The following is a 17,981-nucleotide window of genomic DNA, read 5'->3' on the forward strand; positions in this document are numbered from 1 at the left end:
GCAGTTGAAATTAAAAACATATACACCAAAATGTGGCCATTAATAGAGACGCCAGTGAAACTTGCCTTAGCCCCATTTATAATGAACGTATAAATCCAGATCCTTTACCTAATTTTTATTCACAAACTGCTATTTCACTACGAATTTTTGATAATACCATATCTGATAAGCTATTAGTGCTCATAAAAGCAGTATACAAAATGACTTCCTAGATTTGAGTAGCCAATCAATATTTTATGCAACTATTTAGTTACCCTCTCACCATTTCTTGGAGAGGGTTTATTCCTATTTTAATTTAGTATTTTGTTCTTGAGATTCGTTTTGTTTTTATTTTTTCTTTGGGACTTTTATCTGCATATTTGCTTACTCTTCATTTACTTTTGTGCACTGAGGACGGTGTAGCACATGGTTTCTATTGAAATATCTGTATATTTATTCTTTCTTTTCTCACTGGCTGAAAATATCCTCTTTTTATCTTCTTCGCAATTCTTGTCATTTGTTCTTTGCTCCTATCTCTGCGAATGAAATTACTCCATATGTGAACTCATTTGGACGTAGAGGTGAATCCCTTACGAGTTCACTCAACCAGAATCATGATTGTGAACAACCTTGCTTGGCGATATTGAGGCTTGGTGACCCTTGAGGTACTTATAGCTGAGATACCAATCTTACCTTTAAATTGTATTTTGAGTTTCTATAATTTCTCTGGGTTTTCTTTGTCTTGGTTGGCTTTTTTTTGGACTAGTTAACCTCCTCTTGCTATATTATTTCGTTATGGATTGCTCTGCCATAGAAGCATAGTTTTAACATGATAAATGTGTGATGTTTTGGAGCTAATAAGCCTCGAATTAATAGTGAAAGCCAACGACTCTTGCTGTGTTAACGACTTGCTTGCTTGCTGAAAACAACGTTGTTACGAAGATGGGCTTGCTTCCGTCAATCAAAATTTGGAAAATACTGTGTTTATACCATGCCCGTTAGTGCATACTTTTATATGTAGCTTTAGTATGAAGTAAATGATGGGCGAGTTCTGGGGATGAGGATGGGGTTACAACCTCGTATTTTTTTTTTAATAACGTTTTATATTGTTTTTCTTAGATTTCATGAAACTAAAGGATTTTTGTTTTGTAACTCGTTTAGATTCTCCACAACCCCTACCCCAAATAGGGAAACCTTGCTTGCGTGGCCTCATAGTGGTGTATGGGGGTATCTTGCACGAGTTTGCTTAACCAGAGCCATGACCGCTACTGCTGCCCTCCCCCCCCTGAAGAAATTTTGGCCTAACAAACGACACAGCATTACACTGTGTTTTTATTCATGGATAAATCTTCCATGTTTTGTTTGTTTTGGTGGGCTTTTTTGGACGAATGACCTCTTTACAGTTATGTTATTTATTATGGGCTGCCTCCCGGTTTATATAATATTTGGAAGCATCAATACATAATGAGTTGGAGGTAATAGGCTTGAGATAGGCTAATGCAGGAAGCCGAATCTAGTTGGTAGGGAAGCATTGTCAAGCCATGGAAAACCGTGTTGTGACGAAGATGAGCTGAGACTTGCACAAAGCCTCCATTCCGTTGGAGGTCCTGGGGAACTCTTGTGCATCGGTTTTAAGCCGGCTTGAGCACTTTGTTTAGACATGAGAAGAGTTTATTCGTCTCTGAAGTTATCAATTTATTTTTGACTATCTTCTTAGCTAGTGCTTAATAATTTGTGTGATGGGAAAAGGAAAGAAAGGACAAATTGACTTGTAAGTGACTCGCGACTCTATTGATTCTATAACCATACATGAGTCAATTCAAAATCTTGCAGCTAGTGTACAACATATTTTAATAACTGTTAAAATTATTCAAGATGAAGTGAAAGGTCTAAGGAATGAAACAAAAGAAATTAGATCTGAAATAAGTAGTGTATCCTCCAGGACCCTAAAATTGGAAAGCTCAAATCGAGCTCATGATGATGCTATCTCAAAGCTAAAAGAAGATGTTACAGGCCTATTGTCAAGTAAGTCGGTTGACAATTCTAGACTCGGGCCACTTTCAAACAAAGTATTAATTTCAGAAAATGCTGAACGGCGAGATAATATTATTGCATAGAACTTAAAGTGTTTGTGAAAAGAAGAGAGTCTTGATAAAATTAATAAACTATTGCTGAAATTACTTGTTCGTTGTGAATGTCAGATCACGGAACAAAATGATAAATTTACCAAGTTCAGACTTAACAACATAAGCGACAAATACATGGTTTTGCAAGCGAATAAAAAAATTAGAGACCAAGCTTTTAGAAAAGAAGTCAGTATTGAGAATTGCCATATTTTCTCAAAGGTATACTCAACAGAAGATGTCAGCAAATCGGTTAAGGTTATCCGATCATCTCTTATAAAGAAGAAAAATGAGCTTAAGCAGAAAAGTTCTCAAGCTTGGATTCATCCAGTAGTTCCCCTTGTGCTGTGCTACATCAATGAATTTGACCAGAAAAAGAAATTAGATTGGTTCAAGTTGTGATTGGTTGATTGTTATGAATATGGATTCTTCGTTTTATTTGGGAAATAACTTTTTTTTTTCTTATTTTATTTTATTTTGGGTGTGATATGTTATTATTTGGTTCCAAGCAGAGCATTATCGCGTTTTCTGTAAGAAAGAGATTTTTAGTGCTTTTTTACTTTGAAGAAAAAACTAATTCAAACAGAAGAGACTTCACACCTGGATTCCACCCATAGTCCCACCAGTGTTATGCTACTTTGACGAAAACGGTCCGAAAATAAAGATAGAGTAGTTCCGAGTGGTACCGACATTAAATAATGTTTATCATCGTGTGTACTTGTCTAACTTTCGTATGCTGAGGAGGAAAAAAAACATCTTTTTCTTCTTTTTTTTATCAACGTCTAGGTGTGACTTAGTTTATTGTGGCTCACAGCAGAGTGTTATGGTGTTTTCCATGAGAAAAAGCCCATTTCGCGTGGCGCTAACTTATGATAATGGATATTGATTTGAATGAAATCCCGTTATCAAGGTTACAAGAATTAGAAAGAAAGTCGGTTTTATTTAATTCGGTTTTTCAAGCTCCTTTAGCTCATGATATTAACGATATTTCACATTCTTTTAATATTCCACCAAATAAATATGTATTTTGTAATCAACTAACTAAAAACTAAATTTTGTTTTAGGAAGATATCATTCTGGAATTGTTGGGTATGGGTGAGTGGACGGGGTGTGATTGAGAAGTTTTTATTTGATTCGGGTACTGACATTTTAGGCCTTTGTGAGACTTTCCTAGATGAAAATTCTGAAGATAAAATTGATGTAAAAGAATACCAATTTTTTCATAGAAATTGAGCCCATCGAAAACATGGTGGTTTAGCCGTTTTAATTAAAAATTATATTCCTGCACGAATGAGAGATGGTTTTTACAGTTTAATATTGAAATGAATTTTGAATGTTGTGTAGTCGAATGTCTTTTGCCTAATAATGAAAAAGTTTTAATTGTAGTAATATACCGTGCTCCTTCTAGTAAGATAAATTTCATAAGTAGATTGGAAAATATGCTAGTTCACCTTTCAAGTCCGCGTATTCCATTCATGATCCTTGGCGACTTTAACATAGACCTAATGAGATGTTTACCTTCAGATCATCATGGGGTTGATAATTATGTATTACAGTTTTTAGAATGTTCTGTTTCTTGTAATTTATATCCGGTTTGTTTTATCCCGTCACGTGTAGCCGATTCATCTACTTTGCTTATTGACAATATCCTTTTGCCTTATACTTGTCAGGCTACGTCTGTGATTATGGATGAATCATCAGATCATTCTATGATTATGTCGGATTATAAGATTCAAAAGACTTTGATTAGAGAAATTAATTCAAGAAACAGAAATTTTCTTTTAAAAATATATAAAACAGTTCGTGGTAACGAACTGTAAGTAAGGAGCGACCCGGCTCAATGGTAGCCGAAACTGTAGAAAATGGAATTTTGATACCAATAGATACATCAAAAGAATAAGATTTTAATGCTGATTTCAAATATATAAGTTTCATCAAGTTTAGTCTTACCTATTAAAAGTTACGCGCTTGAGAAAATTTAGCTGATTTCGAAAAAAGGGGGAAAGACCCTCTAAAAGCTATAGCACCTTAATGGAAATCACACCATCATATTCAGCGTATCAGAGAACCCTACTGCGGTGCTTTCAAGCTCCTATCTACAAAATTGTAGAATTTTGCATTTTTTGCCAGAAGAAAGATAACGGATTCGTGTTTGTTTGTTTGTTTGTTTTGTTTGTTTTTTTTTTCCCAGGGGTGATCTTATCGACCCAGTGGTCCTAGAATATCGTGGGAGGGCTCATTCAAACGGAAATTAAAAGTTCTAGTGCCCTTTTAAGTGACCAAAAAATGGAGGGCAACTAGGCCCCCTCCCACGCTCATTTTTCCCAAAGCCACCCGATCAAAATTTTGAGATGGCCATTTCGTTCAGCATGGTCGAAAATATGATAACTATGTCTTTTAGGATGACTTAATCCCCCGAAGTCCCCGGGGGGAGGGAGTTATGAACTTTACTAAATGTTAACATATAATATTGGTTATTGGGAAGTATACAGACCTTTTCAGGGGGTATTTTTTCTGGTAGGGGGGGGGGTCGGAGGTTACTTGGGAGGATCAGTCAATGGAGGAAGTTGTCATGGGGGACGGGAGATTGCTACGAAGGGGGTGCCGGATTTCCCAGCATTATTTAAAAAAAAAAATCTGAAATTAAATAATAATAGAAAACAAGTTTTTTAACTGAAAGCAAGGAGCAACATCAAAACGTAAAACGACAGAAAACATTACGTATATGATTGGGTTCACTTCCTAGTCAATACCTTGCTCTTTAAGCCAAAGATTTTTTAGTACTTTCATAAGAGCTATTTATTCTAATTAACGGCCTTTGTGATTAAGGGGTCATTTTTAAAGAATTGGAACAAAATTCGAACTTTAGCTTAAAGAGCAAGGTATTGACTAGAGGGCGAACCATCTAATATACGCATTAAAAATATATGAATATAGAAGTTCGTTACGTAAGTTAATTCGTTTGACTTTCTCACAACTCTATTTTTTTTAAACAATGAAAAACTTTAGCGTAAAGAGCGAGGCGTTGAGGAGGGGACAGCCCCTTTCATATACGGAACAATTTCTGTTAGTTTTAAGTTTTAACGTCGTTCCTTACTTTCAGTTAAAAAAAAACCTGTTTTTTTATTATTTAATATTACTTAAAAGTAGCCCTTGGTGACGTAGATTGGAGTGAAGTTTTAGAAGAGAGAGGTACTAACAGGTCACTTGATATTTTTTATAGAGGTTTAAATGAACAATTAGATCAACATTGTCCTTATGAAAAATTGCATGGCAAAAAATTTTTACCAAGAAAACGATGGATTAATGAGTCACTCCTGAGATCAGTTAATGGAAAGAATCATCTATATAGGATGAAAATGAAATATACATCACCTGATAATATTATACGATTTAAAAGTCATGAAAATTTGCTGGTGAAAACTCTTAGAATGAGTGAAAAAATGTATTTTGATAATTCTTTTAAGAATGCGGATTCACCTAAAAAGAAATGGGATATAAATAAACAAAAGATTGGAAACAATTGTAATGATTTTTACCCAGAATTATTAATAGATAAAAATAGTCTTTAGTTAAAGGGACATGAAGTTATTGCAGAATCTTTCAGTGCTCATTTTGCTATTATTGCTTCTGATGTTACTCGTGGTCTTGGTTCGACTTCAGCTCATTCATATAAAGAGTGCTTTCCTCAATCACAGGACACAAGTATGTTTTTGCCTCAGTTAGTTTTGATGAATTCCAAATAAATTTAAAGCGAGGTAATTCATTAAGTTTGGATGGACTTTCAACTAATCTTTTGAAACACCTTGCTTGCATATGTAATTCTTATACCTCTTGTTTATATTTCAAATTTGTGCATGTCTTCTGGGGTATTCCCTACTAAATGGAAAAATACCTGAGTTATCCCACTTTATAAAAAAAGGTGATAAGACTAATGTTAATTATTAACGACCTATTGCAATACTTATTCCTTTGTCAAAAATTTTAGAAAAGTTATTTCAAAAAAGAATTTTAACTTTTTTGGATAAAAAAAATCTTTTAACCAAAAGCCAGTTTGGTTTTAGATCGGGTCGTTCTACTGAACAAGCAGTTGCAGGCCTTTTGCTTAAAATTAAGGATTCATTGAATTGTGGTAATTATGTATCGTGCATTTTTTACGATATAAAAAAAGAATTTCATACTCTAGATCATTCCATTTTGTTCAAAATTAAGGATTCATTGAATTGTGGTAATTATGTATCGCGCATTTTGTACGATATAAAAAAGAATTTGATACTCTAAATCATTTCATTTTTTTTGAAAAATTGAATAACTCTGAAATTCGTTGAACAGCATTGGATTTAATAAAGTCATATCTACGAAATCGCGGATTCCAGGTAGAAGTCCAAGGTCATCTGTCTCAGCCTAACTCCCTGGATGATATTGGAGTGCCCCAGGGGTCTATTCTCGGACCGTTACTATTTTTGGTATAAATAAATGATCTCCCTATAGGGATAGCCAGCAATTATGTTTGCAGATAATACAGTGGTATCTGTTGAAGCTAAAACCCCTTTATTACTGACCGAGCATTTGGCGTCTGAAATAAATTCAGCAATCCAGTTGTTTTCTTGTAACTGTTTAGTCCCGAATTTGTCCAAGACAATATTTATCGTTTTGGGAGATCTAAGTTACTAAAGTTGGGATTGGTGAGTTCGTTATTTCTGGGACTAGAATTAGAAGGGTTAAGACATATAATAGCCTTCTTTTCAAGCTTAGCTCCCTGTTGGCTATATTCAATTATTTGTGTTTGTTTATATTCGTGTGAAATAAAAATCTATCCATCCATCTATCTTACCTGCTCTACCGGAACCCGTTTTTTTTAGGTCATAATGATTTCAATTACTTAATTAGTATAAAAATTGTGACTTGTAACAACTATTGTAATGACACTTTGACTGATGAATTCAGACATTTGGAACTAAATTTGTTGGGAGTTTCATAAACTCATCGCCCAGGGTTTGGCAAAACAAGAAATTAGGGTATATATAATTTATTTATTCAGTTAAGAAGGATGGGGATATGTAGGAATGGCATAAGGATCATGGTGAATAAGGAAACTTCAAAGTTTTGCTCAGGCTGAGGAGGTATTAATAATAGAATTCTAGCTAGCTTCTTTATTACCAAAAAGTGCAAGATATCTGTCATAGCGCTACGTGGCACTGTAGAACAGAATGACGGAGACAGTTGTGACTTGGTTGAATTTTATTTACAGTTACAGAAACAAATGGACAAGATATCAGGTAGAAATACATTCATGATGGTAAGACTGTCAATCTTATTGAATTCATCATTGTAAATCGAAGACTGGCAGGACCGATACGGAACACTAGGGTGTATAGGATGTTGTTATTGATGTTAAAAGTAAAAATTATTACCTAGTAGTCTCTTGAGTGAAGTCTTTTGACTGAAATGTAGGAAGAGCAACTACCTTCTCTTGACTGAAATGTAGGAAGAGTAATTACCTTATGAGTATTTATGACGCTAATAAACTCCAGGGTAGGAATTTGAGACAAACTTTCTAAGATCAGTTGAAAATAAAATTGGAAATTTTAGAATCTGACAGTGTAGAAGGTGGATGGAATTATTTTAGGAAAACAATTTGCGAATTTTCTGAAGATATCTTAAGGAGGAAAATTAGAAACCCATTTAGGAATATCTGCGATAATGTTTTAGGCTTGGCAGAAGAGAGAAGGACTTGGTGCAAGAACTTTCTGAGTGATAGATTTTACGAGAATAAGGAAAAAGTAAGGGAAGTTGAGAAAGCGTTAAAATCTGTCTTGAAGAGTGTCTGTCAGTTTGAACTTGTCCCAATCAAGGATAGGAACGCAGCCTCAACTAGTGATGAGGAAAATGGCAAAAATAGATGAGCAGAACAGTCTGAGAATGTTCTAAACCGTAATGAAGTTGTAGGAAAGAATTCAAAAAACAAGGCAAAGTCCATGAAAAAGCATGGTATCAAATGGGAAGGTAAAGCTCTTCTAGACTTAAATAATGCAGATGATTGAATGTCTTAGGCAAAAATCTTAGAGAAATGAATGAATTTCTGAAACTTTTGACGGTTCAGCGGTCCAAAAATAGGTTTGGAAATTAATATTAAGAAGACTAAGTCGCTTTGACTAGGAATAGATGAGGGTGGAAAGCCGATACTAGGCAGCGAGAAGATCGATCAAGTGAATAGCTCTGCTTACCTACTACTACTACTAACAACTCACCGCTGCACCAAGCCACCTGAGGCCAACAGCTACACTCGCTCCTCCTCCATCCCAATCTATTCAAAGCCACCCTCTTTACACTCTCCCAGGAAGTTCCCATTTTCCTTAAATCTTTCTTTATGACATCCTCTCACCCCAGATGAGGACGACTTGATTTCCGTTTAGCCCTAGATGGTTGGCCGAAAAGGACAATCTTCGGCAATCTGTCATCCTTCATCCGCCATAAGTGCCCTAGCCATCTCAACCTTTCTTTCATTATAGCCCTAGAAAGCGGGGTTGAACCACATTTTTCGTACTGCCTACTGTTTGAAATACGGTCAGTCAGTCAGGTTCCCAGAACAATCCATAGGCAATTTCTCTGGAAAACATTTAGCAAATCTTCATCCGCTATTCCGAGCGCCCATGCTTCTGAGCCATATTTGACCACTGTCATCACTGCAGCTTCCAATATTCTATTCTTGGTTTGCAGAATTAGCTTCCTGTTCTTCCAAACTGTTTTTCAACTGTGAAAAAAAAACCTGAGCCTTGGCTATTCTACTTTTAACATCTTCACTGCACCCACTGCTTTTACTAATAATACTACCAAGGTAAGTTAATCTGCCCACCTGATCGATCTTTTCGTTACCCAAAGTCACCTTTTCATCTTCACTTATTCCTAATCTTAGCGCCTTAGTCTTCTTAGCATTAATTCTCAAACCTATTTTTGTACCCTTAACTCGCAAAACCTCTTAAAGTTCATTCATTTTGCTCACTCTTTCATCTAGGATGGTTAAATCATCAGCATAATCTAAGTCCGGAAAGGTTTTTCCTCCCCATTTGGTTCCTTAGTCTCCCATTGCCTTTCCTGTGCTCCTTAAGACAAGGTCCATCAAAATGATCCATATAAAGGGAGATAGAACACAACCCTGCTTAACTCCTGATTTAATATAAAACCAACTGCTAACCTCATTTCCTACCTTAATCGCAGCAGTGTTATTCTCGTACATAGCACTAATCAGTTTAGTGCATTTGTCGGGTATACCATACAAGGGTAAGACCTTTGCTAAAGCTCTTCTATCAACAGAATGGAACACTTGCTCATAATCTATAAAACTGAGGACCAAAGGCGTTTGAAAACTCAGGCCCTTCTCAATTATTTAAGAGTGAAATTTGGTCGACCCTTCCTCTACCGTTTCTAAAACCGCGCTGTTCTTCTCTTAAGACTTTGTCTATAGCATCTCTCAGTCTAAAAAGTATCATAGCACAAAGTAATTTGCAACCTACCGAGGCCAGGCTAATGTCTCGCTAATTACCATACTAATTCTTATAACCTTTAATATAAAGTAGTTTAATTAGGGTTTTCCTAAAATCGTTAGGTACTTCCCCTTTTTCAAAAATCATATTTATAATCTTCAGTAAATTATTTTTAACCTCAGAGCCACCATGTTTAATAATCTAATGTACCACACTATCCGCACCTCGAGCCTTGTTATTTTTTAATCCTTTTAGTACTGTCGCTAATTCTTCTTCACAAAACAAATCTTCCTTCACATCCAAGGTATCGCAAACTTTTTCATTTTCCTCTGAATCTTTCCTGCAGCTCTTATCTCGGTTTAGCACATTCTCAAAATGTTCTGCCCATCTCGCTTTAATTCTTTTCTTATCACTAATTATGGCCCCGTTTCTATCTTTAAGTGGGACAAGTCCTAATTGACTACTCCCTCTCAATTTATTAACATGTCAGTAAAATATTTTACTATTATGCTGTCTAGCTGCATCTTCCAGATCCTCGGCAATTTTATCCATGGCCTACACTTCACACCTCCTTAGTTCATATTTTAATGCTAATGATGCCAAATATCATGCTTTTCAGCCATCCATCTGAAGCCAAACTAAAAGCAGGTCGTCCCCAATTGGAATGGAAAGAGGTTATAAGGAAGGATTTAAAGGAAATTGGAACTTCACGGTAGGGTTAAAGGAGTGAAGTTTTGAATAGATTATAGTAGAGGAGCATGCGCAGCTCTGGTGGCCTCAGGTGGCTAGGTGCTGCAGTGAATCGTTAGTAATAGCGGTAGTAGTTAGTATTGGTTTATTATCCTGTTTAATTCAGATGGTGCTGTGCAAAACGGTGTAGAATTGGAACACAGAGATGGAACATAGGAACACAAAAACACAAACGGAACACAGAGAAGTACCATCACAATGGAACACAGAGAAGTACCAGTTTTTCAAATTTTTAAATAACATTATTTGAAGAAATTCCGCTTGTTTTGCTGATATATTTCTTTTTTTCGTAGGATCTTTTTTCTTTTTTTCGCTATTAGCCGTTATCAATTTATGTAGAACCAGGATGCAGTGTTGTCTCAGGCAATGTTTTTTATATTATTATTGTCAATTTTCCTGTCCTTTTCGTATTTCTCTTGAATATTTTTTCTTTGTTCCAAGCGTGTAAATCTGAAATCTGAATTTTATATAGAAAAGTAAACATTTATTTTATGAAAATGGAAATATTGGAAATATTGGTTAGCCATACCTTTTCCCCATATCTCTGGAAATGTTTGGAAGTCCCAGAAAAAAAAGAAGCTAAGTGCTATTTCAAAGCAGACTAATCATCAATTCGTTTTTTGCCCGTTTTCATCAGAAATGATTCGCTGCTGAGCAAATGCTTGTGGTAACCAAATTAATACTAGTTGAATAGAGCCAAGTCTGGTGAATAAGCAATAGGTGCAAACATTTTCCAACTCAATACCTCAATCGTTTCCTTGTTCAGTTTTGCTTTGTGTGACGGTAATTTTTTTATTTTCTGTTTTTGTATTTTGGTAGTATTTATTGCTGCCTTTTAATCAATTGATGTCGAACACATTCTCCTATTCTTGCCTTTAAATCGTATGAAGAAGGCCTCCTGTGTTACATCTAGTTGATCCGTCTTTGTAAGGTTTGAAAGTTGTTCTCATTTGAAAGTGTTTGAAATTCACAGTCCAAGCTTCGCCAATGGTCTTCCATGTCCTTTGTTTCTCCTGTCAAAATAGCTACCTGTCTGCATATCATTAATTATCAAACAGTTCGTGGTAACGAACTGTAAGTAAGGAGCGACCCGGCTCAATGGTAACCGAAACTCTAGAAAACGGTATTTTGATACAAATAGATACACCAAAAGAATCAGATTTTAATGCTGATTTCAAATATATAAGTTTCATCAAGTTTACGCGCCTGACAACTTTTGACCCATCAAAAGTTACGCGCCTGAGGAAATTTGGCTGATTTTTGAAAAAAGGGAGAAAGACCCCCTAAAAGTTATAGAACCTTAATGAAAATCACACCATCATATTCCGCGTATCAGAGAACCCTACTGTAGAGGTTTCAAGCTCCTATCTACAAAAATGTGGAATTTTGCATTTTTTGCCAGAAGAAAGATCAGGGGTGCGTGTTTATTTGTGTTTTTTTTTTTGTTTTTTTTTCCAGGGGTGATCGTATCAACCCAGTGGTCCTAGAATATCGTGGGATGGCTCATTGGAATGGAAATTAAAAGTTCTAGTGCGCTTTTTAAGTGACCAAAGTATACAGACGTTTTCAGGGGAGATTTTTCCTGGTAGGAGGGGGGGGGGTGGGTGGGTCGGGTTTTATTTGGGAGGATCTTTCCATGAAGGAAGTTTTCATGGGGGAAGGGACATTGCTATGAAGGGGACGCCGGATTTCCCAGCATTATTTAAAAAAAGATTAGAAATTAAATATAAAAAAAACAAGTTTTTCAACTGCAACAGCAGCAACATCAAAACTTTAAACGTCCAGAAAATATTACATATATGATTGGGTTCACCCCCTAGTCAATACCTCGCTCTTTAAGCCAAAGATTTTTTAGTACTTTCATAAGAGCTATTTATTATAATTAACGGCCTTTGTAATTAAGCGGTCATTTTTAAAGAATTGGAAAAAAATTCGAACTTTCGCTTAAAGAGCAAGGTATTGACTAGGGGGCGAACCCCCTAATATACGTATTAAAAATATATGAATATAAAAGTTCGTTACATAAGTTAATTCGTAAGTTAAGTATATTTATTACTAGTAAAAACGTTCGTAAATAAAATTAAACAAGTTTCGAGAAAGCCATTTAACCAAATAAAAGTAAATTAATATGCAAAATTTGTTTTAATTATTCATGTACGATGAGCCAAGATCAAAACCTGCATTTATTCAAAAACGTTCAGAAATTAAATTTAAAAAACGAGTTTTTTTAACTGAAAGTAAGGAGCGACATTAAAACATAAAACGAACAGAAATTATTCCGTATATGAAAGAGGCTGTCCCCTCAGAGAACGCCTCGCTCTTTACGCTAAAGTTTGACTTTCTCACAACTCTATTTTTTTTAGACAATGAAAAACCTTAGAGTAAAGAGCGAGGCGTTGAGGAGGGGACAGCCTCTTTCATATACGGAATAATTTCTGTTTGTTTAAGTTTTAATGTCGCTCCTTACTTTCAGTTAAAAAAACTTGTTTTTTTATTTAATAGAAACAAAAATCGACATTCAGCGTATGGAAATAACTATACTGGTATGTGAAACTTGTTTTGGTGTGAGTCGCATCTTTTTCATCCGTTAAAGATATAATATGGGTCCAGTCATGTGGTTTAAAGGCAAGTCCATTGACAGCTGCGGCCATCTGTGGATAAATTCTGGTTTTATATTTACACATCCGACATTTGGGAAATACGAGCGATTGTAAAATAACGCGCCCTTTGAAGTTTCATCATACTGTACTTTTCTCTGTTTAACTTTTTTGTGCTTATAGTTAAAAAGTACCCCCCCCCCCCCTGAGATTATTCACGAGGAAGGAAGAAAGAAGCTCCTGGTAAGAACTGATAGAAATTGTACTTTGAAGCTCAATAGTTTTTTTACTCTTACATACTAGGTATAGTTATTGTGGGGCGAATTCAATGAACAAATTGATCTTACTCACAATTGGTTGGTAATGTCTTCTCTTGGAATATCCTTGTTCTGAGATTTGCTATCTTTCGTTTGTATTGTTTTTGTTATTATTGTGACACTTTCTTTTAGATGCTATTGCTAATATAGTTTTCTATTTATTTTTCAGTCGAGTCGCACAGCTCTTATTTCCTTATTCTTTATTGAATTTGCAAGTAAATCAAGTGCTTGTTTCTTATTTTCAGAGCGCAAAAGGGATAATAAAGAAGGAAATTGAAAAGGTGCCTATTATTGGTTGGAGTTGGAAGTTCGGTGAATCTATATTTCTACATCGAAACTGGGAAAAAGACCAAGAAAATTTAAAAACCAGTGCTAATACTGTTTCTATGTCTCCTGATCCAGTATGGGTAAGTATATCCCTATCCCAATCTGTTTTACTGCCCCTTATCCTCTAGTTCCCTTAGTTGATGACGTTTTGCATTTTTTCAGGAATAATGTCATAGAAAAGTGCAAGTACACAGTTTTGAGCTTCTGATTATATTAAAATATGTATTTGCTATTTCATACATTGATAAACTTAATGTTTCATTATAAAGATTTTCATACCCTTGAAAGATCTGTTTCTCATTGAGTTTTGCCATCGTGATACAAACAAAAGTAAAAAAAGAAACAACAAACAAGGCAGGTTTTTCACTTTCACAGCAAGTCGGTTTTAAAGTTGGACTGCTCATTTCTTCGTTAAGTAAATACATCTCTGGCTTATCGATTTAGGTTTTTTTTAGGAGTTATCGAACCAAATAGTGATTTCAAGAAAAAATTCATAAAATTGAATGTGTTGCTTTGAGTCACATGCTGAAAGGAGATCGATAGAATTCGAGGATTATTCCGCTTTTTAATTGCACTTTTTATGGTGGACTATGTATTGTTAATCCAGCCAAGCTTCATAGTTTGGTCTGGGAGCTGAACTATTTTGAAAAATAGAAAGATGGTTTAGTTTCCACGCATTTATTTTTAAAATTATCTGTTACTTGAACGATGGAATTCTTGCTTTTCTAGAGCCCAACATGTAAATGTGACGTAGGTATTAGCATTAGGATATTAATCTTTGGCACAAAGGACTTGGTCGTATAAAAATGCGATGAATTCTTCTTTGACTTAGAAAATATTCTATCTAAGGCCTTCTGTAGCTCATATTCAAAAATGAAACTATTGGAACAACTTCTTGTAGAGGTATGGAAGATTTTGGAAATTGGAAGAATGTAGCTTTTTTTCTTCTAAGTTGTTGACGATCAGAATGGTTAAAGATAAATTATCTGTCTTGATTATGGGTACGATTAATTTAAAACTGATTGGAAGATTTATTGGCTATAACCATGGACATGGGGGTAACTAAGAGTGTGGATTTGGGGACTGTCCCCCATGGTTGGCACCAAATTATGTATAGTTTCCAATTTCCGTTAGCCATAAAAAATGCTGTATTTTTGACTACTGTTTTAACAGAAATACAACTTGATGGCGAACGTGAGAAAATAAGTATATATTAAGTATATAAACATTGGGATATATATTTATATGTCTATACAAGTTAACATTTGATCTATGAGTTAAAAAACTTATCAATAAAACAAAAAATTAACAAGTGATGAAAGCGATTAACCATAGAAAATCATTTTTTAAAATTTGATGTTAGTTTATGGTTTAAGCCAAACTTTGGAAATCTGTCAATTTCTCTGCAAGGGAATACCGTGCTTACAATCGTTTGACAAGCGTCACAAACATTAAATATAAAAGAAAAGAAGACCGACGGATGATTTAATGCTAGTTTTCTTCTGTGTTGTGAGACATGAACGGTGTGTTGCATAGCAGTTATTGCTCCGTCGTTCAGTTTTATTAGAGTGTTTAAAACAAAATTGACCTAATAAATGAAAGACTTGAAAGACTGAACTAAAACGAAAGAGATTATTTTTTTCTTGGTAGTCTTTTTTCCTTCTCTAGCTTTCTTCTGCTCGCTGTAATGACCTTTTTACCTTTTTATATTCTATTTTGATTTTACTTTATTTATCTAGTCATCTAGAGGGTTTTGATCCACTGGTTGCATGGGGAGAGGCGTATTTACTTCTTTCGAGGTAGAGAGGACCGACCATGATTAGGGCAAAAATGTTTCAGTGCTCCTAGCTCACTTACTATCGAACGTCAAGGCTGCAGCTATAGCAGTAACCTAGCTAAGAGTGGATCTCAGTCCATAGTTACCGAAGAATTATTTTCTAATAAAATGTCTAATGACAAGTATTTCCGATTTGCCACTAATTGAGTTTCGAAAAGAGCTTGAAATTCTTCAAATACATCATCAAGTAGAAGAAAATTGAATCGCAAATGCGATAGAATGTGATTTCCATATAAGATTAAAACCGCATTGTCGAAAACCCTTAACTGGAGGTTAAAAGCCGCTCACATTGAAAGCCAATGAAAAGCCTCTTTTCGCATGGCTAGCAGTCACTACCAGCCATGCACTCATAAAAGCATCGATGTCCCTGGAGCTTCAAACTTGTAAACCAAATTTGTTTCTTATTTTGTTTTTACACTTTCACTACCAGGCACACACAGTGTTTCATGATTGTCTTTGGACGTAGAATTATCATGATGATGCAACAGTTATAAATGAAATGGAAAAAAGATCACTAAGTTCAGTTACTAATTATTTTTTTAAACTATTCTGTGCTTTATAATTCATTTAGCTTTTAATTTTTCCTTTAACTTATATAGAAACCCCAATTGATCTTCTCTAAATAATGAATTTAAAATGACAAATTGAAGATTTGGTCCTTTTATTTCACTTCAGTAATAAATTAAATTTATGCTTTAAGGTATCATTAGTTTTCTTATGTAACCGAAGATAAAGTAGGTTAAACTTTTTCTAGAAGCCTCAACCATCATAACGAAATTAAATGACTTTTTTGGCCTGAAGAATTATTTAATTGATACAGTTTCCAAGGAGAAGAGGGAGCTCATCATATACGGGGAGAAACTGTCAAGCTATTGCTTTGATTTAATGGATTTCCTTGGCTACCAGAATTGCTCAATAGAAGTGTCATCCTGACTTTAGATGCCCTTGGGTCTAGAAATTAGTTAGTTGGTACCCTCAGGTCCCAAGAAGCACGAGGCCGGGTACTGAAGACCCGACTTTAGTGAGAATACTCTAGAAACTTTTGGAATATCAAGTTGCCAGTCCGCTTCAACAAGTGCTATTCATGTTTCTAAACATTAGTAAAAATCTTTTTAGGAGATGTAAATTCTTTGTATTTTCGATTCTTCGTGCTCTTTCTTCTATATGGGAATGCCTTGCTTATAGTACATACAAAAAAATCGTTTGGGCTTTTCTTAGCTGGAATGTAGTAAAGAGCAAATCACTTTTTGAAGCTGTCGCTCTTTAGTAGGACTAGTGCCGGAAAAAAAAGAAAAAAAATAGGAGACATTTCAGTAACACTCAGGCTAAAACATTTTTTTTTTTGGGGGGGGGGGGTTTAAAGGGGAAGGGGGGTGGGGCTAAAAAACTTCCAGTTGAAGGTTTTGACACATATATTGTCTTGTGAGGATCAGAAACCTACTGCTTTGACTGTATAACGGAGAAATGTTCGCTTCATGTCCCGTACAATGTCATGCAATGGTTTTTAGATTAGTGATTGACCCTGAGCTACTGACACTTCCCAATTTACAAAAAAAGTAAGACTGAGAGGTTTTTTTTTGTAAAAGCAGTCCAGATTTCCTTTTCTTTGAAAAAAAAGAAAATAAATTCTTAGACCACACTTGCTATAAATAGATGTTCGACAAGAAAAAAATGAAGAAACAAAAAAATACAATAATTCAGAAACGAAAAGGAGGTGATTTTTAGCTAGTGGAAAATAAACAACGAAAAGGCAAAGCAGACATTTTGGCAAAGATCTCCGCCAAGCCGTCCTCAGTACTGGAAAACGAAGATAAAAAACGTTATTGCTTTTATATATGCTTTCGGCTGCTTTTATATAAAGTTTTCTTTTATATACATTTTTTCTTTCCCGTTTTTTGAGCGCTGTGGACGGTTTGGCTGATTGTTCCTTTTCCACTGGCTGAAAAGCACCTTTTTTTGATTTCTTAAAAGAAAACTTCTTCGATTTTGTCAAACTCTTTGTTTTTAAAGGCTTGTGTATTTAAAAAAAAAAAAGATGCTTAGAGAAAAAAAAAGAGGGGACCCTTATACATACAGCAAAGGCCTATAGAGACTTTGCTGCTTTGTTTCTTGGTTTATTCAAATTATAGAACGATAAACCTCATTTAACCAAGGACATCAAAATGAAAACATTTTTTACCCCTGGCTCCATCTTAGGGCCTTTTATTCCTGAAAACCTGAATTTTCCACAATTTTTATTTTGGTTCTTATACAACTGTGAACATCTTTCTCATAGCGCAAATTCTCTTTTTTATTGTCACATTAAATCGTGAAGAGAAACAAGCGGAAATTTTTCCTGTTTACACAAAAAGCCAAACCGAACGATTGCACAGCGTAAATATATTCAAGTATTTAATCAATCAATTGGGCGGTTCGAGTGTTAGCTATTGATCAAATATAAACTTGAAATTAAATCAAAATCAAGCAAGGAAAATGATGTTCTTTGAATCAGAAAAAAATGATGTTATTGATATGTCAATAGTCAACTAAAGGGATAAATACAACAAAATAGGATGGGCTAATTGATC

The 17,981-nt window shown here is 35.0% G+C and overlaps 1 protein-coding gene across 2 annotated transcripts in view; it reads left to right on the forward strand.

Moving 5' to 3' along the window:
• The window catches only part of LOC148955310 (1-acyl-sn-glycerol-3-phosphate acyltransferase gamma-like), a 72,586-nt gene that overhangs the window by 41,913 nt on the left and 12,692 nt on the right, over nucleotides 1-17,981 (forward strand). For both annotated transcript variants that reach the window (XM_089101436.1, XM_089101426.1), the window contains exon 4: nucleotides 13,496-13,657. In XM_089101436.1, coding sequence (XP_088957562.1) covers nucleotides 13,496-13,657 — 162 coding nt within the window. The remainder of the gene's footprint in view (nucleotides 1-13,495; nucleotides 13,658-17,981) is intronic.

The sequence above is a fragment of the Artemia sp. Qi Xiang Cuo genome, chromosome 2 (genome assembly GCF_049724085.1).
Source record: "Artemia sp. Qi Xiang Cuo chromosome 2, ASM4972408v1, whole genome shotgun sequence".
Classification (NCBI taxonomy): domain Eukaryota; kingdom Metazoa; phylum Arthropoda; class Branchiopoda; order Anostraca; family Artemiidae; genus Artemia; species Artemia sp. Qi Xiang Cuo.